General features: G+C 36.9%; 2 protein-coding genes across 7 annotated transcripts; both read right to left on the reverse strand.

Moving 5' to 3' along the window:
- Positions 1 to 69: 69 nt before the first annotated feature.
- LOC127138420 (formin-like protein 18) lies at positions 70 to 14,790 on the reverse strand. 6 transcript variants are annotated; one of them, XM_051064863.1, is made up of 18 exons: positions 14,441 to 14,789; positions 13,310 to 14,007; positions 12,322 to 12,543; positions 10,629 to 12,232; positions 10,401 to 10,524; positions 10,099 to 10,170; positions 9,046 to 9,141; positions 8,905 to 8,946; positions 8,632 to 8,712; positions 8,489 to 8,539; positions 8,299 to 8,380; positions 2,687 to 2,781; positions 2,434 to 2,505; positions 2,221 to 2,337; positions 1,807 to 1,875; positions 1,669 to 1,735; positions 431 to 744; positions 70 to 326 (listed from the first exon to the last, which is right to left on the reverse strand). In XM_051064863.1, exons 1-17 carry the CDS (start codon positions 14,511 to 14,513, stop codon positions 581 to 583), a joined length of 3,729 nt encoding a protein of 1,242 aa, XP_050920820.1. In that variant the 5' UTR covers positions 14,514 to 14,789; the 3' UTR covers positions 70 to 326; positions 431 to 580. The 6 variants fall into 6 exon arrangements, with proteins under 6 accessions (XP_050920820.1, XP_050920821.1, XP_050920824.1 ...); XM_051064864.1 differs by lacking the exon at positions 8,489 to 8,539; XM_051064867.1 differs by lacking the exons at positions 70 to 326; positions 431 to 744; positions 1,669 to 1,735; positions 1,807 to 1,875; positions 2,221 to 2,337 and having other exon boundaries at positions 8,299 to 8,375.
- A 9,136-nt stretch (positions 14,791 to 23,926) lies between these two features.
- Positions 23,927 to 24,735, reverse strand: LOC127135761 (uncharacterized). The gene is made up of 2 exons (XM_051062402.1): positions 24,418 to 24,735; positions 23,927 to 24,343 (listed from the first exon to the last, which is right to left on the reverse strand). Exons 1-2 carry the CDS (start codon positions 24,733 to 24,735, stop codon positions 23,927 to 23,929), a joined length of 735 nt encoding a protein of 244 aa, XP_050918359.1.
- Between the last annotated feature and the right edge of the window lie 1,643 nt (positions 24,736 to 26,378).

Here is a 26,378-nt window from a genome sequence, read left to right on the forward strand (position 1 = left end):
TGATTTCTTTAGAGCACCTAAAAGATATTCAAATGTCATGTAAAAAATAAAAGATATTCAAATAAAATGTAGTACAAATAATCAATTAAATAAAATACATATACCTTATAAATAAGCTATACAATAAGATATTTAAGCTTTACACTACAAACGTGAAATTAGTTTTGCTAGCTGAGAGAACCAATACTGAGGGGCAGAAAGAAAATAAAAACTAATACCCTGGTTCTTGGATATATACTTATACTTACAATCAGAGTTTTAGAGTGGAGAGGGAAGTTATATACAAGTTGGTTGGCAAATAACAAAATTCATGCAAACTCCACCATCTGTTATGATTCACAAATTAGAATAACTAGTGTGAGGTAGGAGATGACAATCAGGAAAAAAAGTACAGCAAAAGTGAGAGAATGGGTTCAAACTTCAGAGTTACCTCAGCCTTGTAGTGTAATGCAGTTCTTCGGTTCCCAATGTCAGCTACTACTATATGTGCCACTATACATGCAGAATATAAAAAAAACAGAGCTGGCATTGTCCCGTTAAGTTCGCACGACTATCAAAGCTAGCTTCCTCTAATAATTACTCATTTGACATTGCCAGTCCGGATTGCTTTAGGTAATATCCTCTCTGATTCACATTTCTTTTTCTCACTTTCTGCTGTTTTCTTCATTTCAAGCTCTAGCTGTTTGCAGTTTTCTTCGTGGGCTTTGTTGAACATTTGAGTGAAGTTGAGCAAAGTTGTGACAACTGCAGTAAATTTGAAATAATAACAAGAATCAGTTGTACTGAAGAACGAGTTGAGAGAATATCCATGTTGCTCCCCAACTGAATGATGTAATAGGCTCCCATATTAGTGTCTCAACTCTCAACTCAAATTCCAAATGGAAGAGGAAGAGAAAAGGCGCAATTGACCATTTCCAAGCTTCAGCATGGAACTGATGAAAGTAACCTTACTATAATTTGACCTCCAGGAGGAAAATAGGTTTTAAAGCACCATAATTTCAGAAATCCAACTTAATGCAATTTCAAGACATTAAAGAATTTACATACAAAAATGAAACCAATTACATATCTTTTCAAAAAGCAAAATCCAGTTGATAGTTGGGAAGTTACAAATAGACAGATTTGGCTTAACCCATCCTTACAAAACCGGCGTGTAAGGATGAGTTAGACCAAACTCTAATATGGTATCAGAGCTTATCGATCGGACCATGGGTTGCCTACCGTTTATACCACGCACCAAGCTCAAAAGAGTTTGGCCAAACTCTAACACATACAAAAATGAAACCAATTTCATATCATTTCAAAAAGAAAAATCCAGTTGATAGTTGGGAAGTTACAAAATAACAGATTTTTATTGGAATGAACATACTCTGAAATTATAGAGTACTTTCACCAAATAAAAGGGGCACTTTTCATTGGAATGAACATACTCTGAAATTATAGAGTACTTTCTACAATAACATTTTTTATTTCAAGTGTAAGGGCATCGACCAAAGTCTTTTTCTATATAGTAGAAATGGGATTAATTTTACTGAAGTGCAAAGCTAAAAGTATCAATAACATTTTGTCAAAAAAGAGGGTTATCATTAGCATAAACAAAGAAATGGGACCTCACTTAATCAGCTACAAAAAATGAATATCATATCTAAAGTGTAGACGGTCACACACCTTGTTCGAATAGACAGCGAGATGGATCTTCGCCAAAATAAAGAATTAATGCGTCCACGTTCCTGCCCTGTAAATATAGACTCTAAGCAAAGCATAGCCAATACATTTCAAAATCTCTAAATATATCAAAGGACCTACCACCCATGAATATAGTGAAGCCAATGAGCGGACTTCAGCTTCAGCAGAACAGAGGAAGTCTTTCAATTTCTGAAGGGAAAAGAAAAAGTGTTAAAAGTCTGCCAAGGGATAAAATCAATCATATGAAATCAGATTTATTTACCAACGTTCATATTTTTTTATCTTTCCCTCATTCTTAAAGTAAGAACATACAAACTCTCATATTAGACCAATAAGAGGCAATCCTCAATGTCCGCTTCCAGAGTGGGAACGAAAAATATTGTTAGTTTCCACATGCATGATTGCAGGCCCAATTGACTCCAATTAGTTCAAACATATAAAAGACTCACAGATAATTGTAGCATAACTTATTCATAGTTTTGTGAAAATCTTAAACTTGAAAAAAGTAAAATGTACAAGGGATGATGCCAACACCTTGCGGAACTTTTCTGATATAGGACCATCATTTTCAGAAGTGGATAATTCCTGTACAATTTTCTCTAATCCTTTGTTTATAGTTTGCATCTCCTCTGCCAGGAACTTCAATTGGATCTGAATCAAACTACTTCAGTTAGAGTTGTAAATTTGTCGTAGATATACAATTGCTATCAATATAATGAACAGATGAGGATTGGAGAAGTTCACAACCTTTGCCGCTGGCTCTAGATTAGCAAGATCCTTAGAGAAGTCTAAAACTTCAGGCAATTTGTCATCTAACACCTATGCAAGCATAGTATTGGATTGATGCATTAGAGATACAAATTCTCCAAATGCAAGTACAAGAAATGTTATCCAAAATATTACCTCAACTTAATTTCAGAATTTACTCCGTAACACAGACGAAACTATTTTTTTTTTAAATGAAGAAAAAAAACAAGAAATAAATAAATAGCAAGATTACCTTACAAAGATAATGCATGAGAGTCATTTTGTTGTTCCGTGCACGTGTCTCAGTCAGTTTAAGAAGGCTATCTAATCTGAATCCAATGGCAGAACCTACACAGAGATGAGAGAGCATAAACATATCACAATTACCAGACTAAACTCCTAAGAGTGTCAAATGTAATATGGTACAAATTGGTTATAAAAAGCACATGAAATTTTTAACAGGAAGTGAACAATGGCCAGTCAAGGACAGTTTTAAGCTAAAGCAAAATATAAAAATGATGCATATATTAGGGTATCCAGCTGTTAATAGTTGATTTGGGTTGTTATAACTTCTTAGACAGTTATATAAGCAGTTATATATAGTTAGAAACTAACCATTCAATGTATGCTTTTGTTGAATAAATGAAATACTTCCTTCCTATCTCTATTCTCTATCCTCTCTACATGCTTCCTCTCTTCCCTATCATTGGTATCTAGAGCCTGTCGACCACAGGAACACCTTTCATGGCAGATGCGATGCGGCTGCAAAATGCCATTCGTGAGGCGGAGGAATGCATTATGGCAACGGTGGAGCGATGTATCACCAGGCAAATCCGCGAATTGGAGAATCGTTTTGAACTTCAATTCACCAATGTGCAAGAAACCATGCGCGGAATTGGGTTGCAGATGTCGGAGTTAGCGGCGGCGCGTCGCCATGGTGGCGCCGGCGACGGAGCACCTCGAATCGCAACACGATTAACGCGTTTGGATTTTCCAAAATTCACTCGCGACAATGTGGAATCTTGGATTGCAAAATGTGAAGGTTTTTCGCGCTGGATGGAACGCAAGAAGGGGATAGGGTCTCGGTTGCGAGTATCGCTCTTGATGATAACTCTTTTCGTTGGTTCCAAAGTCTAGAATAGGGATCGAATGGCCGATTGACATGGCCGAATTTCTACGAGGAATTGAAGATGCGATTTGGCCTCGAGTTTGATTCACCGATGGAAAAACTCAAGAAGTTGGTGCAGACTAGTTCGTTGGAGGCGTATCAGGAATCGTTTGACAATTTGGTGGGTAGAACAGCTTTGACGGAATCTCAAAAGCTACAATGCTATTTGGGAGGCCTTCAACAGGAATTGTGTAATGGTGTGAAGATGTTCGCTCCTCGTACGGTGTTGGAAGCTACTCGTATGGCAAAGTTTCAAGAACGAAGCTTGGAATTGTTGCAGAAACGGTTGGTGCCTGCATATCGAACCCGCAGTTCTTGGAGTGAGAAGAAGAATGCAGTTTCTAACACCTTTGACAAGAAATTGATGCCTCAGGAGAAGAAAGGGATAACGGAAGGTTCTCGGAAGAGCATTTTGGGAAAGCCGGCATATACGTTTCAGAAGAAACTTTCCCCTAAAGAAATGGATGAACATACGGCTCAAAATTTGTGTTTTTTCTGTCATGACAAATTCTTTCCTGGACATGATTGCCTTCGGAGGAAAAAAATGCAAGTTTTCCTTATAGAAGTTGGGGAGGTAGACCATTTGGACTCGATTGAGGTTGATTTTGTTTCTGAGGGAGTGTCTAATGAGCCTACTCATAGTGTTGAGCCTACTGCCATTCAGGGAGACTCTTCTCATCCTATGATGAGATTGATAGGCTGGCTGGACAGAAAGAGAGTTCATGTACTCATAGACACAGGCAGCACTTATAATTTCATTAGCCAAAAATTATGTAAGGAGGGGCTCAATATTCTACAACCTATGCACCCCTTGCGGATAACTGTAGCTGATGGCGGGCTTATACACGGTGCAGGACGGTGTGAAGGCATCATGTTAAAGCTTCAAGGGTATAACTTTCTTACTGATGCTATTGCTATACCATTGTCTAGTTGTGATGTTATATTGGGCATGTAATGGTTAAGGCAATGGGGTGTCATACAATGGGATTTTACCAATATGGCTATGGAATTTTCTATGAATGGTATGCATGTGAAGTTGCAGGCTGTTAAAGAAAATAAAAGTAGGGTGGTTTTTGCTTCTAAATTGCATCAGTTAGTGATTGACGATAGCTTCTGTTATATGCTACAGTTGTTACCTTGTTCCACGGATAGCTTCTGTTATATGCTACAGTTGTTACCTTGTTCCACGGAGGCAATGTGTTGTTCTGTGACCACGGAGGAGCTAGAGGATCCTGTGATGAGGGCTCATAGACAATCTGTTTTATATGAATTCCAAGAGGTCTTTGAAACACCTACTCAGCTGCCACCCTTTAGGGGTATTCATGATTATCAAATTGTGCTAAAGGAGGGTTCTAATCTAGTTAGTTTAAGACCTTATAGATATCCACCGGCTCAGAAGGATATCACCAGCTCCTCCCCTTTTGCTTCTCCAATTGTGTTAGTCAAAAAGAAAGATGGGAGTTGGCGAATGTGTGTGGATTATAGGAGGTTGAATGAAATGACGGTGAAGGCTAAATTTCCAATTCCTTTGGTGGAGGATTTATTGGATGAATTGGATGGTGCCGTGGTGTTTTCTAAACTGGATCTTAGGGCTGAATATCATCAAATTAGGATGAAAACTGAGGACATACCAAAGACAGCTTTTCAAACTCACGGGGGCAGTATGAATATGTGGTGATGCCTTTTGGATTGTCCAACACACCAGCTACTTTTTAGGGAACAATGAACACTATTTTTTCTGGTTTATTGAGGAAGTGTGTTCTTATTTTCTTTGATGATATATTAGTGTACAACCCATCTTTGGAGTCACATGTGGTTCATCTTCGACAAGTGTTGCAGATCCTCAAAGCTCACACCTTCTATGTAAAGAGAAGTAAGTGTGCATTCTTCACTACACGGATCGAATACTTGGGTGATTTCATTACACCTACAGGAGTCACTACTGACCCAATTAAAGTTCAAGCTGTGAGAGCTTGGCTGGCACCTCAAACAGTTAAGCAATTGAGGGAATTTTTGGGATTAACGGGTTACTACATGCGCTTCATTAAGGGTTACAGCATCATTGTTTCTCCTCTTACTGATTTACTCAAGCGGGATTCTTTCCATTGGCCCCAAGAAGCACACACCACCTTCACTACATTGAAAGATGCTTTGAGTAATTCCCCGGTGTTGGCCATCCCTAATATGCAAAAGCCATTTGTGGTTGAAACAGATGCTTCAAGCACTGGAGTTGGTGTTGTGCTAATGCAGGACGGGCACCCTGTGGCTTTTATTAGCAAGGTTTTATCTCCTAAAAATATGCTTTTGTCCGTTTATGACAGGGAATTATTGGCATTGGTTCATGCAGTCTCTAAGTGGCACCAATACCTTTCCCTGAACACATTTACTATCCTTACTGATCAACATAGCTTGAAGTACCTATTGGAGCAACGTCTATCTACCCCAGCCCAATATAGATGGGTCACTAAGCTCATGGGTCTTTCTTATGAAATTCTGTATAAGAAGGGTAAGGATAATGTGGCTGCAGATGCCTTATCTAGAGCCTCTCATGGTGAAGTTTTACAATTGAGTGTCTCTTCTATTTCTTCTAAATTATGGGATTCTCTCCTTAAGAGAGATGAACAAGATTCAACTTTACAGGACCTCAAGCTGCAGGTTCTCTCTAATCCAGCCTTGCATCCCCATTTTTCTGTTTTGGACAATTTGCTGTATAGGAAACAGAAGTTGGTCATTTCTAATGATGGACAAGTGTGGTTACTGATTCTACAATGGCTTCATTCTTCACATCAAGGAGGTCACTCGGGCATCAGGGCTTCTATAGCAAGGATCAAGAGCATGTTTTATTAGAAAGGTCTTGCCAAGGATGTCATAAAGTTCATTCAGCAATGTCAGACTTGCCTTAGATGCAAGTATGAACCTAAAGTTGTTGCAGGTTAACTTCAGCCCCTGCCAGTTCCAGAGGGAGTGTGGCAAAGTATAGCCATGGACTTCATAGAAAGCTTCCTAAATCTCATGGTAAAGACACGATTTGGGTAGTTATTGACCGATTGAGCAAATATGCCCATTTTATTCCTATTGCTCAGCCGTTTACTGCATCAAAGTTAGCTGAAATTTTCATTGCTGAAATTTACAAGTTACATTGTGCACCCGCCAACATTGTGAGTGACCGAGATCCCTTATTTACAAGTAAATTTTTGGGTTTTTTCCTTGGTCAGTTGGGCATTTCTCATAGCTTAACTACAGCCTATCATCCTCAATCGGATGGTCAAAGTGAAGTCCTGAACCGTTGCTTAGAACATTACTTGCGGGCTATGACATGGCAGCGGGCTAAGGAATGGGTCAATTGGTTACCTTTGGCTGAGTGGTGGTACAATACCACTTATCATTCCGCTATTCAAGCTACCCCTTATGAGATTGTATATGACCAAGCACCCCCACAGTATCTTCCTTATTGCCCTCAAAGTACCAAGGTTGAGGCGGTCGATCGAAGCTTCATTGTAAGGGAGGAGATGATCCAGAAATTACAGGGTAATTTGTTCCGGGCTCAAGCACGTATGAAGCGCCAGGCTGATAAACATCGCAGTGATTGAGAATTCAAGGAAGGAGATTGGGTTTTCCGAAAGTTACAGCCCTATAGACAATCTTCTGCTCAATATCGTGCTTCCGAAAAGCTTTCTCCTCGGTTTTATGGTCCTTACCAGGTGCTGCATAGGGTGGGAAAAGTCGCTTACACCTTGATTCTCCCATCTATTTTGCGGATTCATCCTACATTCCATGTGTCTCTTTTGAAACCGTGTCCTAATGGGAACATTCCCGTGGTTGCACTTCCTGAAGAGTGGGGAAGTTTGGATGATCCTAAGGAGTCATTTAAAATTTTAAAGAGGCGCTCCATTCAGAGGCACAATAGGGCGGTTACTGAGCTTTTGGTTCAGTGGAAAGGGGAGGCTATGGAAGAGGCTACTTGGAAGTTGCTATACAAACTCAAGCTCCAGTTTCCTTATTTTGATGTTGCAGCTGTTCCTTGAGGACAAGGAAGATTTTAAGGGGCGGGATATGATGCATATATTAGGGTATCCAGCTGTTATAGTTGATTTGGGTTGTTATAACTTCTTAGACAGTTATATAAGCAGTTATATATAGTTAGAAACTAACCATTCAATGTATGCTTTTGTTGAATAAATGAAATACTTCCTTCCTATCTCTCTTCTCTATCCTCTCTCTATATATTCTTCCTCTCTTCCCTATCAGAAAAAATAATGCAAAATGTGAATTATTCATTTCTCAGCACCTATATTTAGAAAGAAAACCACGGTCTGAATTGAACTCATTCATCACCTTCTAGTTTTTGTAATCTACATTTTCCATTCAAATATTGTAAAATTATGTCTATATTTTTTAAAATAACTACGTAACTCATGAGAAAAAGAAGAGTACTCAACACACTGCAACAACATCGTGGTAAGTAGGGAAAAAAAGGGAGGCAAAGGGGAAAGTAAACAAAAATCAGGTACCAGTTATATTTGCACATACAAGGTCGAAAACTGTCAAAATAATAGGAAGGACTCTAATGCAGGTGTACCAAGCATGAAGACTAAAAATAACAGACAATGTATAAAATGTGATACTTTTCTTTGCTATCACAATTCATGTTGTATATATCTATCTATCTATTTCTATATACAATTGTTTCAACATACCCCTGGCAGTTCCTTGGTTCAAAGCATTTCCTAGAGTAAGTATTGTTTGCATAATTCTCTTTAATTTGACAGAACTCCTGATCTGAAAAAAAATATATTATCACCACAGCATCCAAAATGTCATTTCTCAATTAAAAAAAGGAAGAAAAGATTGCCAAAATTCTGTTTCAGCAAAAGGAAGATATTATGCCTCTTCTGAAGCAGCATTCACAGCATTCAAGCTATTCTTAAGATCGGAAACCTACACAAAAAATATTAGCAGGGTCAAACTGGAAAGAAACTTAAATTCATTTTTCCCCTACTGAGGTAGATAGTAAAAGGAAATCTTTATACCTGAGAATGGAACTGAATCTTGAATGAAAATACTCTGAGCTTAGATTCTACCCGTGGTACTTTCATTAACTCCATGAAGAACTGTGATGAAAAAATTATAAATATAAATTCATATCCATGTCAGAGTAAGTAGAAATGCAGTCTCCATCATTGAAGATAGTTGTTAGGCATAAAAATATTTAACGAGTGCTAAAATTTTAATATTCATACATATTGTGATCTGGCAGAAGAGATCTAAAATACCTATAATAAAAATCATAAAACCTTGCATACCTGTTCACATTTCCCTAACTTCTCCTTTTCCCCTTTATAACTCTGCCAGAGAAATAAAATATAAAAAATTGTAAGAAAGAGGAGACTCATCGCTAAGGAACTTGAACAGAGCATAGTTGTTCACCATGATTATCTACTAACCTTGATTATTTCCATCTCCTCTTTTGCAGGACAAAACTTTATGAGGTTCTCAACCTGATCAACGTCAAGCGACTCTTCCAGTGCTAGCACTGAACTCTGGATTATTTTAGAGAATCCATTATTATGAATAAAATTCATATTAGCAGTTATCAAATCAACTGGATAATTCCACTTCATGAACAATACTAGAAAATAATGGAAATCAGTATCACAAGTTCCAGATTATTTTTATGGACTATGTCACCCCCAAAACTTTTTGAAAGCAATTATCACACGACTCACACCATAGTATGAGACTATTGCCTTATACCTTTGTTTCCCAATTAACTGCATGTTTGGATTCAATTTTTGGAGAGACAAAAGTGATTCTGGAAGTGTAGAAATAGTTTTAAGATGCATGTGTATGCTCAAATACTTTTTATTTTGCCTCCATAAATGATATTTAGCTTCAAATTATTGTTCAATTCACTTTTATATAAATGCATCAGAACATAAATTTACGTTATATTCAATTTTCTTTTAACCAACAACCAATTCATTAAAATCAGTTTTTTTTCACTGCAAATCTAAACACACACGAGTCTAGTTAAGTTAATAATTTCACAACGCTTTTGTTTGGGCTGAAAAAAGTGATTTATGATACAATTTTTAAAGTTACTTACTATTTTTAGCTATTATAATTATCAATTGAAGAAAGCATTTAAATAAATCATTTTTAATATTTATGTTTTCCCAAAAAAACTAATTGTTAATTTTTTAGACATGTATTTTAATTTTAAAAAACCACTTGTTTAAGAAATAAATTACTACATCCTAAGAATAGAGTCAAAACAAACAGGCCCGCAATCTGCTATAGCAATCTCTAAATCTGTCAGAAATAAAATACATTATTGTAGTATTAAGATCTCAATTTCTATCAAACAAAACTAAAAAATGACAAGTTACAGATTTTCCAATCAAAACATAGTCTTCCTATTAAATAACATCCATATTTTTTTGATACGCACAATTGTTTTTTTTTAGTACAGCTAGTAAATATAATATCAAACTCACCATTAAATCATGCAATGGCACCTTCACTTTTGAAAGCATGATTTCACAATTACATGCCCGCCTATGCTCAATCTGCAAGGAGTGACAATAAAAGGTCAAATCAAAATAAAGATGAAAATACCACCTTTATAGCATGACCTTAAAATGTATATCAATCAGAAAATGATAAATAGAGCTATTTTACCATACTCATACTATTTATTACTTCACAGTTTCCACACTTGACTATACAAGTGAACTCTAATAGTTCTGTAATATGAGCAGGGGAATAAAGTCTAAAGACACTGAAGAAGCTAATTTACCAGTTGCACTTTCTCAGATTTAGGCCTAACCGAGCTTTGGACATTTGACTTCTTGGCAAGGCCTGAACTCGGGGCTGCTGCCGAGAAAAGACTCTCGAGCTCTGACATATCAATCTCTGGAGCTCTACATTAAGATAATACAAGCAGAAGGAGGTGAGACACTAGAATAGTAGAAGTGCAATCTCAACCTGTCCCAGAAAATGGAACACTAAAGTCAATCAGCATTACTTGGAAGCTTCGCCAGATTTTTGCGTTTCATCCCACAAACTTCCTTGCACTGCTCTAGATAGTTTCATCCAATGCAATGGTTTCAACTTTTTGGAGTTATTCTTTGAGCCAGTTGTATGTGATAGAACTCGTCCCTTTGAGCCTGTTAGTGAACTAGATTGATGTCCTGATGTGCCTGAGACATTATTTGCATCACCTCCCACAGAAAGAGACATTGGAAAACCACCGCATGGTTTTAGACCTTCTTTAACAAAAGGAATTGGAGGTGGTGGAACTGGAGGACACTTTTGTAATGAAGGATTAGGGTTACTGGAGGAAAGTGTTGCAGATGGAGGTGGAGGTGGTGCCGGTGGTCCTATAGTAGGACTCGCAGCTTCCCTTGAAAGACGAGGTGGAGGTGGTGCTGGCGGTGCTATAGTAGGACTTGCAGCATCTCTTGAAAGACTGGGTGGTGTAGGACTTGCAACTTCCCTTGAAAGACTGGGTGGTGGTGGAGGTGGCGGGGGCTTAAACCTAACAGGTTGCTCCGCTTTTAGAGGAGGTGCAGGAGGAGTAGGAGAAGGAGAAATTCCATCTTGTGGCTTCTCATTTATAGGAGATGGAACAGGAGGAGGTCCAGTTTCAACATGTAGTTCCTTCTTTGGAGGAGAATGTGATGGGGGTGGTGGTGGAGGTCCAGCTCTAACTACTTTGTGATCTTTTAGTGGGGGGGTAGGTGGATGTGGTGGAGTTAGAGGTTGTGAAGGGGAAGACTCAAGTCTTGTTTTGACAGGAGGAATGTCATTTGAAGGTGTTTTGGAAGAAAGAGGAGGGGGCGGCTGAGTTGAAGAAGCTGCTGAAAGTGAAGGAGGTGAAACAATGGCAGCTGGTGGCGACTTATTGTGGAGTGCAGATAAAAGTTGGTTCCCAGGTGTGGAGCTAGAAGTAGGTGAATAACTTCTGCCTTGTGGTTGATGTCCTGATTGCAAAGGCAAAATATGATGAGGAGGTGATTCTGTGTGAGGAGGAGAATCATGAATTTCTTTAGCGCAAGTAGTTGAGGGAGGCCGCGGAGGAGGTGTTTTAGGGGAAAGAGAAGAATCCACAGAACCAGGTGAAGAAAGATTGGGTCCCTGCAGTTTTATGCCAAGATTTGTTGACCCTGTTGGACGTTTACTGGATTTCAAACTTCTTTCAGGTGAGCAGATTGTCTCCTGACAGATGATGTCTGATGCATCATCCCTTTGTGGAATAGCATCTACTTTGTTTGTCTTATCCTCTTTTCCACTCATATCATTATTTGGGGATCGCTTAGTTGAGGATAAAGATTGTATTGCCTCGTATGAATTCCTCTGAGGCGTTTTTGGATCTGTTTCACACAATAATGTGGCAGTTCCCACGTGCTGATCAGAAACTTTATCCAACTTGTCATTCATGATAGCAGAAGTACTTATATGTTGGAGCACATTTAGTGCAGCGTCTGCCTTTGGGTTCATCCAGTCCACATGGCTAAAGATCTCTTGAACCTTGGCAAAGGCTTCAATCGGCAGGCCCTCTTTCTCCTCAAAGCATGATTTACCATCCGCAATAACTGCTGCAGCAGCATCCATCTCTGAGAAAAGGATCTTAACACAAACATAGACCAAAAAACAAATATAACGTTAGAAAATTATGAAAAAAAACAAATGTGACTATAGACAAAATCAAGATGTACCTCAGCTCTGAAATCCTTTGGAAAGTGATCTTTGGCATCCCATAGAACATCAATTTCATCGCGATTAAGCATCAGAATGTTGGATCTAACAAAAGCCGTGTTGAACATGACTCGGAACATCATCATTTCATGCTCCATATCATCATTCAAATTAATACCCTCAATCACGACATCACCTTGAATATGGCAATTGATATCAACTTTAATTAGTTCACACTCTCCCTGCAACACAGTAGCAAGGAACTCCACAATAATTACACAACTCAGGTAAGTTGCAGACTCATCTCGCTCACGGGAACAAAGCATGTAATCTTATTAACATATATATTCATTAAAATTTAACTGGAATAGACTCATCCTGAACTCAACAGGGTCCTTGTGAGGCTAATAAGCAAAAGGTCTGTTGGTCAAGTCAGCTAAATGCTGAACAAAAACTGTATGAACTTATCTTGCATTCCTCATTTCAAGTATTTCCCTCTCTTTCCTTTCACATTTCAGGTATATCGATGCCAAGTGCACTTGGATCAAATCTAAGAGAAACTTAAATGATACTCCAGTTCTTACACGCTCTTCATCAATATAGGTACATGCATATTTATGATCCAAGAATCAAGCAACTTAATAATAGGAAAACAAGTTTGAGTAGTAATTGAGTATTTGAAGTTTAAAATATGCAGCATATTTCATCAAGTACTCAAAATGACAGAAAATAAGAGATTTTTCCCGTTTCATTTCAGAGCCTGTTTGCTACAGTTTATGAGGTTGCAAGTAATATCAAGAATATAGCTACTCTCAGATTTCAACAACTGTTGGCAAAAGTAACACCATAGTTTTTTTAACGGTTAAAAAATTATCTGCCAAATTGGCTTAAGATTTCATAATAATAATATAAGCAATGAGTGCATGCCTCCTAAAAAATAATGACTCCAATGAAAACATCAACAAACAAAAAACCAAAATATGAATGAAAAGCATGAGGCAAATTCACCTGCTTGTAAGCCCGGATATTTTTGCTTCTCTTTGGCATTGAATACAACATTTTAGAACTTTTATCCGAACTAAAAGGATCCTGTCCATAAATTCTAAACAAGGGATGACAACCACCTTTCCCATCAAAGTTTGGGAAGAATCTGAGTATAATACAGTCCAACATGAGTGCCCTGTCAAGGGGAGGCCAATCTAAGGTCACATTCCTCCTAGAAACATACTGCAGATACCTCAATTGGGAAGGAATTGGATTCAACGGCGTCAACAAATGCAAAAGCTCGTGCGGAGACTGCCGATAAACCATATCCAAAGTCCTATGCTCCCCAGTATAAACCTTCCTAAAAATCAACAATGCAGCCAACATGAAAGCCAAAACAGGCCAACCACCACGTTCACAATGCATCAACAACACGTTGTGTTGACCATGTGAGAGCCAACTTTCACCAGACCTTAAAAAATGGTGAACTAGCTCCATTTTGAGAACAGGACAACCTTCATAATGCCTAGGATAGTCCATTATAGTAATATCATACTCAGACATCACGTTTGCCATTAAACTCTTAGTGTGTTCCTCGCGAAAATTGAAAACCATAATAGAAGCATCAGGCACATTCTCTCTAAGCTCACCAACTATACCATCCACATACACTTTGTACTTCTCTACATTCCAAGCTTCCGTTGTGAAACAGCAATCAAAAACTACATTCAAACATAAATGATAAGTTTTAATCTATTTTTTCTCTTTAACACCAATACCTATGGAAAAATATGTGTTCGTGTATGAGTGTCGGTGTTCGAAACTGATACTGAAACTTGTGATTACATTTAATTTAATCATTTTTTCAAATTATTACTATTGTCGACGTGTGAGTGTCACATGTTGTATTTCCGGTGTTCGTCATTCATAGATTATCAATTCCAATAAAGTATAAACAATGACTATTATATTTTCCCTTCCAAATTCCATTAACATCTCTTTCCTGCATTTTCCAAATAATTATAAACAAAAAACCTAATTTCCTGGAATTATAAATGAATTACAAAATGGAATGGTAAAATCAATTTTCGCGGTTTTTTTAACAGAAACGTGCAATTGAAGGAATTGAAAAGCGATGATAAAAGAAAAAAGTACCGTAAACTCTCTCGCAGATCTCGAGGAGACCGTCAGGAGGCTTACGAAAGAATAACTTGCGGAGCATAGCCATGTCCGCGAAGCTTCAGATTCTGATTTTCGAACCAGAACAAACCTACCTATGGAACGATGAAATTGCGAACAGGAAATTTTTCATTCGGAGGATAGAAGCGATTTTGCGTAAGAGTTAGGGAATTCGCGGTTTCGGGGGAAATGCGAGAATGAAAATTGAAAAGTGAGTTTGGAATTTTCGTTCGGTTTGTTTGTTATTTTGGCAGTGTGAAAAAAGAAAGAAAAAAAAAAGGAAGATGAAGATGGGTCCGTTGGTTTTGTTTCGTAGCTGAATTCTGTGAGTGAAGTTTGGGGTGACCAACCGACTAACAGTGACTCGTTGATGACGTGAATAATGTCTATGCGACACGTGTACCGTCACATCTACGACGGGTAATTTCTATTTTCCGTTGGATTTTCCGTTTTCTTAATTTTTCTTTTAAAATTTACTACTGCTCACAATATGTCATTCGAGTAATTTAAAATAAATGATTTATTTTAATTTCTAAATATTTATTTTTCAATTTAATTATCTAATTAATATTAATTTTATCATTTCTAATATATAAAAATGTTATTTTAGTATAAATATTATTCTTTTTTTAATTTTTAATATGTGTGAAATTATCAACTAAATAATTCTGTGTAGGATTGAGGGAGTACTATAATTTAAAAGAGTCTATGTGTAGAAAAAAAGTTCTCACTTTGATATCGAGTGAGACATGCGTGCTCATCTTTGAAGAGGACAAGTGTTTATGATGTTATGATCCATAATTTGAGTGTTGTAACTAGTTACTACGAGGGTGTAATCGATTACGGTTGCATGAAATAAAGTATAGGAAAATTTAAAAGGAAAATTCTCGTTGGTATTATCGGTTACGCATTTGCAGTAACCGATTACAACTGTTGTATTTTTAGAAATTGTTCCAGCTGTAACCGATTACAGATTTTGTATAAACGGTTACATGTCAGAGAATTTAGTTTTTATATTATTTTGATGATGTAATTTGTGTCCTAATCCACTTGTAAACATTTATATATCTTTGAGGTATTATTTTTAATGTTAATGATATTACTCATCCTCAATTTCTCTCCCTTAATTTCTCTCTCCCTCTCCACACTCAATTTCTCCATTATTCACTACTTTTATGGTTCCAAGTTCTAATATTTGGCATCAAGAGATTGGTTGTGATCCACAAACACCTAGCGTGCAACATGGATTTTGTCTCCAGTGAAAGAATCTTTGCAAACCTACACGTCATTGATGGGAAGAATTACGATAAATGGTACAAATAAATGAAAGTGTTGTTTGACTACCAAAATGTTCTTGAAGTGATCAAGAACGGGGTGAATCCTCTTGTCGAAGGTGCAACGAATGCACAACAAGCAACACATAAGAAAGATAAGAATAAAAAATTTAAGATGTTTTTTATTCATCGATGTGTAGATGGTGACAACTTTAAGAAAGTTGATGATTGTGAATCTTCAGAGTAAGCGTGGAAAATCTTAGAGGAGGAATATGCATGGGCTGACAAGGCGGAGATGGTGAGGTTACAAAGTCACAAACGTCAACTTGAATTGATTCAAATGAGAAAGAAGGAGACCATTAACGATTTCACAACGAGAGTCACTCGATTAGTAAATCAAGTGAAGGTATGTGGAGAAACAGTCATAGAGCACTATGTTGTCGCGAAAATCTTGTGTTCTTTAACGCCAATATTTGACAACATGGTTGTAGCAATTGAAGAATCGAAGGATCTTGCGACGATGAGTAAAGAGGAGTTACAAAGCTCTCTTGAGGCTCATGAGCAAAGGATGGAGGAGAAAACTAATGATAAGGCAAAAACGAAGATCGCTTTGCAAGCTTATTTCAACAAGAAGAACAATAGATCGAAAGGAAAATGACTCATGAAGTATAAAGGGAGTTTTTTGAATTTTGGTGAAAGATAGTCTCAAAATTCCAAGAATTCGACTTGTCAAAGGAGTGAGAGCAACTGCAACAAAAATGGTGGTCAAGGAAACTTTAGAGGTGAAAAGAAGAGGATTGACAAAAGCAAGGTGCAATGCTTTAATTATCAACGGTTCGGTCATTTTGCCAAAGAATGCATGCAAACAGGAATGAACCTCGAGGGGATGAAGCCAAGGTTGTAAGGTAAGAGTTTGATGAGGAGAATATACTATTGTTCATAGCCACAGAAGGGGAATGCAACAACAATAAGTTGTTGGACAGCAACATCAACAGTTTGGGAAATGCTACAAAAGCATGTTGTAACCAGTTACGTAAAAGTTGTAACTGGTTACACGCAGAAGAAAATGTCATGATGAGTACGAAAGGTTCATTTTAGTGCATCAAGGAATGGTAATTGGACTATGGGTGTTCTAATCATATGATTGGCATAAAGGATTGATTTGTTAAAATCAATTGTGCCATGAAGAACAAAGTGAAATCCATTTATGACAGCACTCTAGCGGTCGATGGGATCGATGTTGTTTTGATCATGAGAAGGGATGGTGGACATTCCTTAATCAAATATGTAATGTACATTCTAGGAATCAATTGTAACCTTCTAAGTATTGTTCAGTTTCTTGAGAAGGATTACAAGATTCACATGGAAAACAAAGGGTTGCGTGTTATGGATGCAATGAGATTCTGGTTCTTAAAGCTTATATGGTTTCCAATAGAACCTTCAAGGTTAAGCTGAAGGTTATGAAGCATATGTGTCTTACTACAACAGTGAGTCGATAGGGGTGGATATTGAATTATCGTCCTGGGTATCTCAATTTCCGAGATCTCAAAGACTTGTAAAAGAACAAAATGGTAATAGGGTTACCATTGATCAGCATACCGGCTTAAATTGCTAAAGAATGTGTGCAAACGAAGAAACATATGGGTAAATTCGGCAAGGATGCAGGTTTTAGAACCAAGAATCACCTTAAGGTGATGTATTTGGACGTGTGTGAACCGATTAAGTTAACTCGATTGGTGGCGATATATATTTTGTCACATTCATCGAAGATCATAGTAGAAACATATGGGCATGCCTAATCAATATAGGGGATGAGATATTTGAAGTGTTTAAGAAGTTCGGGTCCATGGTTGAGAGGCAAAGCGGTTACAAGCACAAAGTGCTCAAAACAGATGGCGGAGACGAATATATCTCAAAATACTTTAAGAGGTTTTATGATCAAGAAGGGATAGTATGTGAGGTTGTACAACCTTATACACCACAACAAAGCAGTGTTGTCGAAAGGAAGAACCGATCAATCATGAATATGGTAAGAAGCATGTTAAAAGGGAATAGCTTGTCGAAAGAGTTATGCGGAGAAGCAGTATTCATATCTGCATATTTGTTGAATAGATGTCCAACAAAGAAGCTTGAGAAGGTAACATCGGAGGAAGCGTGGTCGGGATTCAAACCGAATTTGAACCATTTGAGAGTTTTTGTTTACGTAACGTATCAACATGTTTTGGGGCAGCTTAGAAAGAAGCAGGATGATAATGGAGAAATGATGATACTTGTTCTTTATCACTCCACTAATGGTTGCAAGTTGTTTGGTGCAACAAACATGAGAGTTATGATCAGCCGAGACGTTATTCTCAATGAGATAAAGCAAATGCAATAACCTGTAACCAGTTACGTAAAAGCTGTAATCGATTACAATTTTGAAAGTTCAAATTCTGTAGAATTGAGAAGTGTAGAAACGCATGTTCTTAAATCCCAAATTGAAGAGAATGTGAGGATATCAACAAGGCAAAGAGATTTGCCTCAAATGCTCCAAGATTGTGAGTTGTTCCGAGACAACAAAGTCAATAATGATGGTGATTTTGTCCATTTTGCAATTATGGCCGAACCTGAACCCATTAAAATGGATGAGGCTTTAAGTGGTACAAAATGGACTTGTTCCTAAAATTCTGGTATGCAAATATCAGATGTCCTATGAGATGTCGAGACACTGACATCTGATTAATAATAGGACAACTTACATATAGAGGAACATAAAATAACATAAAACATAAAGTTGCTAACCCAGTTCGATGTACAACAAGACCTACATCTTGGGGATACCAAGCCAAGGAGGAAATTCACTAAATAGTATTAGTTTGTAGGCCTTCTGCAAACTATCTCTAATTTACAGTTAACACCCTAATCATTATCCGTGCTTAACTTCTACCTAAGACTCTCCTAGGTGTGAGACCCTTCTCACCTCCCTATTAATCACAACAGTGATACTTAAATAATTTTAAGAAATTCAGAAGTCACACTTTACAAACACACAACCACTCAATGCTTAAAAGCTTATGAGTGTTTGACAATGCTTACAACCAATCAACACAATCATACTCATATATCAAGGAGATATTTGAGAGACTCACAAATAATACAAACATTCAAACCCTAATACGTTCAACTATCTTCTCTTCTTCGTACTCAATTAGGTTTTGAGACATTCTATATATAGCCAGAGAATGAACTAGATTTGGGCCTTGTACTCCACATGAATCAGCTGCACAATATTAGGTTATCAATCAAAAGTTTCCTGAAATGTCTCAACATTTAGAAAACATAATTTATTAACCACGATTAGAATCTCTGCTTCCTCAATCACAAACGTCACATGGGAATGCTTAATATTCCTATAATATCATGTAGACAGTTAACCCCATAAATGTTACCAAGTGTAAAACCTGTTTCAGACAAGATATCACAACCATGTGTTAGGACATCTTGTTCAACAGGTTGCAGCTAAGTTAGTTTTACAAAAATCATTGCCAATCAAAACAACAAGGAATTAACAGTTCCATGAAGGAGAAGGTGGAATCTATTAAGAAGAACAATACTTGGGAGTTGGTTGATCTGTCATACAAGAAGAAGTCAATTGGTGTGAGATGGGTTTTCAAAGTGAAAGCAAATCTCAAGGGTCAAATAATCAAGCATAATACTTTATTAGTTACAAGGAGATTCTTACAAAGAGAAAGCATAAACTTTGAAGGGTATTCACACCGGTTTCTAAGACTGAAACCATAAGGATAATTGTTGGTATTGCAAATAACAACAATTGGTCCATCTATCAAATGGACGTCAATTTTGCATTTTTGAACAAACAGTTTGAAGAAGTGGTGTATGTAGAACAACCCCCAGGTTTTGTTGTGAGAAACCAAGAGTTAAAGTTCTACAAGCTAAATAAAGTGTTATAATGTTTGAAGCAAGCTTCAAGAGCTTGGAACAAAAGGATAGATGATTTCCTAAAGAAGTTTAGCTTCAACAAATGTGTATCCGAGCATGACGTGTATGTGAAGACGAATACAAGTGAAGGAGTAATTATCATTTGTCTATGTTAACAGCTTGTTGATAACAGGCAGCAACGAAAAGTGCATTTCTAAGTTCAAGAGTGAACTTGAGAAATAATTGAGATGAACGACCTTGGCCTCATGACATACTTTCTTTGCATTTAGTTCCACAAGTTCAAAGGGGGACTGCTCATGCATCAAAGAAGGTATGCACTTGAGATATTGAAGAAGTTTGAAATGAAGCATTGTAATGCTGCCATTACTTCGGCTTAATCGAGGCACCGTGTGCTTGGATACTTGAAAGCTTCTATAACGGCCCCTATCACCAAAAGTAAGGCTGGCATTGTGTGCACTGTGAGAGCATTGATGTGTTTGTGTATCAATTCCTTTTCCTTTCAAAGAAGATCATACTAGAAGACTTTTCCCCTCCCAGTGGAACCAAATGCCATGACGGACGACACCCGACGTGTTTGATACGCCTGATCTTCTAACTCCTTTTGGAGAATGACTTCAACCTTGTTCTAAAAGTATGAGTAATCATTTTCATAAATATAATCTCTAAACCCTCAACCATTCCAGACTGGTGCAAGCAAGAATGGAAAACGATAAGGCCGCCATATTCGACGCAGAGCCTCCCGTAGAACCAGGTTCCCCCAAGTTTTTCTCAAGCCTCCGACACCGACTAATAGGCGAACCTTCCTCGTGAAAAACTTCAAGCTTAGGACTAACTACAAGAAGCATCTTCCATTATGACTTGGTAACGAGAAAATATCTCAGTTGAAGCCCTTCCAATGACTGAGACGTTAACAACACCCGCAAACAAGGGAATATCCTGAGGGATCCTCTTAATTTGTTTCATTGTTTATTAATATTTAATCTTACTTGCACGCAAAGAGTAAACAAGTTATAAAGTAAACCACCAAATGAGAGTTCAAACAAAAAGGGGTTTCCCATGTTACTCACCAAAAATGATCTGCTTAGCCTTTTTCTAGCATGCGTCCACCTGCAAACTCCTCTTCATGTAGCGCTTATTCGACGCTGCATCAAAAGGGGTAACATTGTCTAGGGAAACCAAATCCTCGAAGAAGGGTATCAAATTGTCTATCTTATAAAGGTAAGTCCCAGAACTTGGTGAATTTATCTAAACATTGATAAGGCAGTATGAGTTCAATGGTACATAAATTAGCATGAGTTGTCTCGGTGAGAATATCAAACAAGAAGTATTGGTCCTTTAAATGTTTCACACCCTCTGATTAAACGTCAAACATCTAGGTACATTATCGAAGATATATCGTACCTTGACCCCACGCTGAGTCGGTGGAGCTGCCTTGGGCCTTATAGAGATGGATGAAAAGTGTCACAAACGACACTCATTTCTTGTACTCACAGTAATACTAAAAGACTTTGATTAACACACATTATCAAACATTTAGATTGCAATTTCCACAACAATATTACATTCTTCTTCTTCGTCCATAATTTCTCTTTTCTTTATATTTAAATTGTCTTATTTTCTTCTTTCAAAATTATGTGTAGTGTATAATCATCTTGCAACCAAGGAGTGGTTGTTTCACCCGAGTAAAACGTGAAGAACAAGAGGCTTGATCAATAAAAAAGATTGACCCTTCTTCATCAAGATTGATTCAATTAACTTCAAGATTGCAGTTTTCCTAACAAAAATGATTATTTGCGTGGTTTTTGAATTATAAGACAATCAAAATACATACCCATTTATTAAATAAAAATAAAAAATAAATTTAACAACAGTAATCAACATTGAAATGAAAATCAAAATGAATTTAAAATAATGTTTGTGGTTACTCTTAGTGGTAGAAAATCCTAAGCATAAAAGTATTTGAATGGATAAGAACATGATGCACCATTTAAAATCGTAAAAGATACAAGTAAATTTCGTGCAATTCGAGTTATTTTTTCCTAGATTAATTTTGTTTGTGTAGAATAAGTACAATGATTATTCTTTATTATGGTCAAAAATGGGTAAAATTATAGTCATAAAGTATGAGTTGTCAATCCTGCATACCAATATCATTCCATTAACTTTGGATAGTTAATTTCATTTCACTTCAAAGATTTTGGTTTTGTGCAATAAAGTCCAGTTTGGTTCGATTATTAAACTGTTTGACAAATAATAGTTTTGTTCATTAAATAAAAACTATCGTTAAATTATTTAACAACGATTTGATTCACTTATCACTAAAATGATTTGATTCGGTTCTATGGATTTTTGAAAAATTCTAGTTTGAACGGAATTAAAGTACTTGATTTCACGTCTATGATTCACAAAGATTTCAAGTCGAAGAGTGATATACATCAGTATTACTATGAGAATGATTATGACACTTACATAACATTTAATGTAATATTCCCGTTATGGATTAATTTAATATAAATACTACTCCTAATATGTACATCCATATAAATACTTGATAGCTCTTTATTTATGATCTGTGGTAACTGATGACCAGTCTATCCACGTAATGTTCCATTTATTTTAATCATGTCTCACTTCACAATAAAACTTGACTACACATATTTTAAGGATAATGTTCTTAATTTTAACGAGCTATCACAATTAACTAATATTTAATATTTTATTAAACAGACTAGCAATTATATGGACTTTATTACTCCCTCAGTTTCAAAATGACAGTCGTTTTACCGGATAAATTTGTTTCAAAATGAATGTCATTCTTATTTTATGTAGTAATGATTACAATTTTTTCAATTGTATATTTAATTATTATTCTGTACAATACTTTCAATACTTTAATAAGGTTAATTTAGTAAAAGTGTAATATCTTGTGACAACATTAGTGTATTCCTTAATCTGTGTGCAAAAATCTTAAACGAGGGTCATTTTGAAACGAATGAAGTACTTTGAAAAAAGAAAAATAATACATAAATGTCTTCTTATTATTATTAGATAATTCAATAAAAATACTAAGTTCTAATAAAATTATTGGTCTCTAAAGCATACAACAAAAATCAACCACTAGCACTACAGCCAATCAAGGATACATCTAATACCCATAGATCTACTAGGACCATCATGATTCTGTTGTGCATAAGGCTTTGTCAGCGGGTCAGCAATATTGTCAAGTATTGGTACTTTGCATATCTTTACTCTCCTCTATTTATTATCTCTCATATGAGATCATATCACTCAATAATAGAGATCAATGTGATTCATAGTGCTAGGAACCATGCAAAGTTCCCTAAAGAACTTCTTAGTCCATACATCTTCATTTGTTGCATGTAAGGTAACAATATACGTACTCTTGGCTGTATAATCGATAATTGTATCCTCTTTGAACTTTTCCACCCCATAATGCCACCTTTTAAGCAAAACATAACAAGATTGCAATCTTAAGTAATATTTATTTGTCTATAAGCTAGCATGGGTGTATCCTATTACACAAAGCTCTTCCTTAAAACCACTCCCTTAGTCAAGTTAATGTCACACCAGCATGTTGATGTCATAACACGTATTTAGACATCATAATACAGCGGCCTAGATAGTGACTAACCTGCATCTCCTATCTCCTTAAGCATAGTCAGTTAGTGGTTAGTGGTTAGCACACACAATACTCCCCCCTTTTAGCCATAATATGACAAAGGTAAGCATCTAACCAAAAACCGAAGAAAAAAAACCATATTCATAAAGTACAAGATCCCACACAAGGGTGCAAATGTGAATTTTTACAACATTAGAGAAGGCTTGTTTCAACACTTGTTCAAATATGTATTTTCCAAATTCAAACGCTCCTTTTGTACCCAACAATATAAATAAATTTTCCAAGACCAGTAGAGATTGTTGAGGTATGATTAGCGGGCACCCAATTGACAGTACCAATCTTATGAAGGATGACATATTTTACACTTAGCTTACCAACATACAACTCCCTTTTGTTTGGCCAATATCTAACCTGCTTGGTCGTGATCTCTTTGCACACCTAATTATCAGTAACTTTCAGATCAGCCTGAGGTTCATATGTCCTTCCTAGAAATTTATTGATCACCGTTGGGGAGAATGTTACAACATTTCCTCTCACATAAACTTTACCATAGTCAGCACTCTTCTTATCATCACATCCTTCAGGGATAGTCACCACAAACTCCTTTACTCAGTTTTCATAGCAAGGTCCAAAGTGTGTGACAATCTTCATTAGCTCATCAGCTTCTATCAGTTTCATGACCTTATTACATTTAAGGACATCCTTACCGAATTCCCTTTCTAGAGTTACCCTTCTCTGAATGACATACTTCCACCTTTCTGCATTCTTCATATAATGTAAAGAAGCATTATCTGGTGGAGCTTTGGACCTAGCATCACGAGGTTTCTTGTTAGCATATCTTTTTATAGGGGTGATTTCCTGGACATCTTGTGCAACATCAAACTCAGATTCACTAGAGGAGACAATTTTCCTCTTTCTAGTAGGGGTAGTAACTTTAATCCATGACCTAGTGGGTCCAACATGATATTTTCCTGTGGAGCTTCTAGAAGGAGTACCTTTCAACCCATCAGTTTTTCTCTTCACTTCCTGGAGGGAGAATCTTCAAATGCAACAGTTTTTCCTTTACGTCTTTGTAATCTCTTGGCAATACTAGGAGTAACAATGTTTGTAAGGGGTTCTTCATCAGAAGTAAGTTCTTCAACATTGACAACAAGCTCAGATTTCTTTTTACTTATTCTCTCATGAGAAACATGATCAGGAACATTTTCCTTAACTTTTTCACTTGAGTCATTATCAGGGCTTGGATCTTTTACCAAAGATGTTTGAACATCTAGCAAAACATCAGAGTTTACTTCCTTCAAAACAAATGCAACAAACTTCATAAGTTCCTTATCAGTTGCAGTTCTTTCTACTTTTGTGGGATTTATAGAGTCTTCAACAAGCATATTAGGGTTTCTTAATTCATACGCTTTAACCATAAATTCTTTTTCAACATCATTTTTATCTTTATTGTGGATTATAGGTTCAGAAGACTTACTAGAAGTCTTGACAATTTTTGACACAGGCGGTGTAGATTTCTTCTGGGGGGGTGAATTGTGGATAGAGGGGCAACATCCAAAACCAGATCTACTAGGTTGATCATTTGAAATGGTGCATTTGCCATATGTAACACCCCAATAAAATAAAATGATTATTTAAATTGAGTTAATAGCATAATATTAATTTAATTAAATAATTGGGTTATTTTATTATTGGAATAAAATAAATTGGAATATTATTATTGGATTTTAATATTTTATTGGAATAATATATAAGTGGGATAAGGAAAGGGTTTCATTCTGAAAAATAAGTTTTCACGTGAAACTCAGAGAAGTTGCAGAGAAGAGGAAAAGGGCAAGGAGGCAGAGCAAGGGCGGAAGGTTGAAGAAGGAAAAGCTAAAGCTTAGAATCGCCGGATTAACTCAGGTAAGGGGGGTTTATCGTCGATTAATGGGTATTATGGGATAAAATGTAGTGGGTAGTGATAAGCCGTTAAGTTAACCCTAATTGGAACTGTATATGCTGAAATTGATGTTGGTTAAACGGTGTTAAAAATCTGTAAATTGAATCGGTAGTTGTGTGAGTCTTGAATGTTAGACTAGGGCAAGAATCCCAACCAAAAACTTGAATCGGCGCTACCAATTTACAAGACAAATTGTTCTGTTTAGAGATGGTTTTAGATGAGGAAACGGCCGGAAAACCGGATATGCGTTAAGCTGACAGAACCCTGGAATAACGCAGAAAATCTGAGTCTGCGCGCGAGCGGTCGACCATAGGGTCGGCGTGCGCTGACCCGTGAGGCACGCGCCGACTGTATGCGTCGACGCAAGGGACTTTTGCGCTGACTCCCTCCAGTTGAGCAGAGTCTTTGCGCTGACCTGCGAGCTTTGAGCTGACCCCTACGGTCGGCTCAAAGCCTTCAAATCTTTGTTCGTAGACGTGCAAAAATTAATATGGTATGTTGCAGAGTGGAAAAATGAATATTTTAATGTTGTGTACATAAGTGAGAGCTGGCCTGTGTTGGCACATAATGTGATAGGGATTATACCCCGCTGTTGTGAGCAGTATATGTATTAGTAGAGAGTGCTAATACTGTGTTTAATTGATTTACATAATAATGATGTGTTGATGATGTATGATGGCATGCGTAGTGATGTGAATGTATATATTATGCCTGTGTTGTGCATGGACTGCTGTATGGCTTATATGTGTGAGCTTATGTCCGTTGTGAATTGTTGTTGATGCTGCATTGCTAGATGATTAGCGTGCATAGCATAGCCTTTGGGGCTGTAGCTAATTCCCATAGTGAGGAATTAGTGAGTGAATCATTGTGGATTTGTTGTTGATGTTTGCATACTAGATGATTAGTGTGCATAGTCTAGCCTTCGGGGCTGTAGCTAATTCCCATGGTGAGGAATTAGTGAGTGAGTCACTAGATCTCAAATGAGTGGGACTAGTGAGCTTAGTAGCCGTATCTGGAGGGATCGGTGAGCTTGAACTATATGTTCAGGAATAGTCGGTACCGCATGTGTAGAGTCTCATTGCATAATGAATGTATGGCATATAATATGAATGGATGTAT

The sequence above is a fragment of the Lathyrus oleraceus genome, chromosome 4, assembly GCF_024323335.1.
Source record: "Lathyrus oleraceus cultivar Zhongwan6 chromosome 4, CAAS_Psat_ZW6_1.0, whole genome shotgun sequence".
Taxonomy (NCBI): domain Eukaryota; kingdom Viridiplantae; phylum Streptophyta; class Magnoliopsida; order Fabales; family Fabaceae; genus Lathyrus; species Lathyrus oleraceus.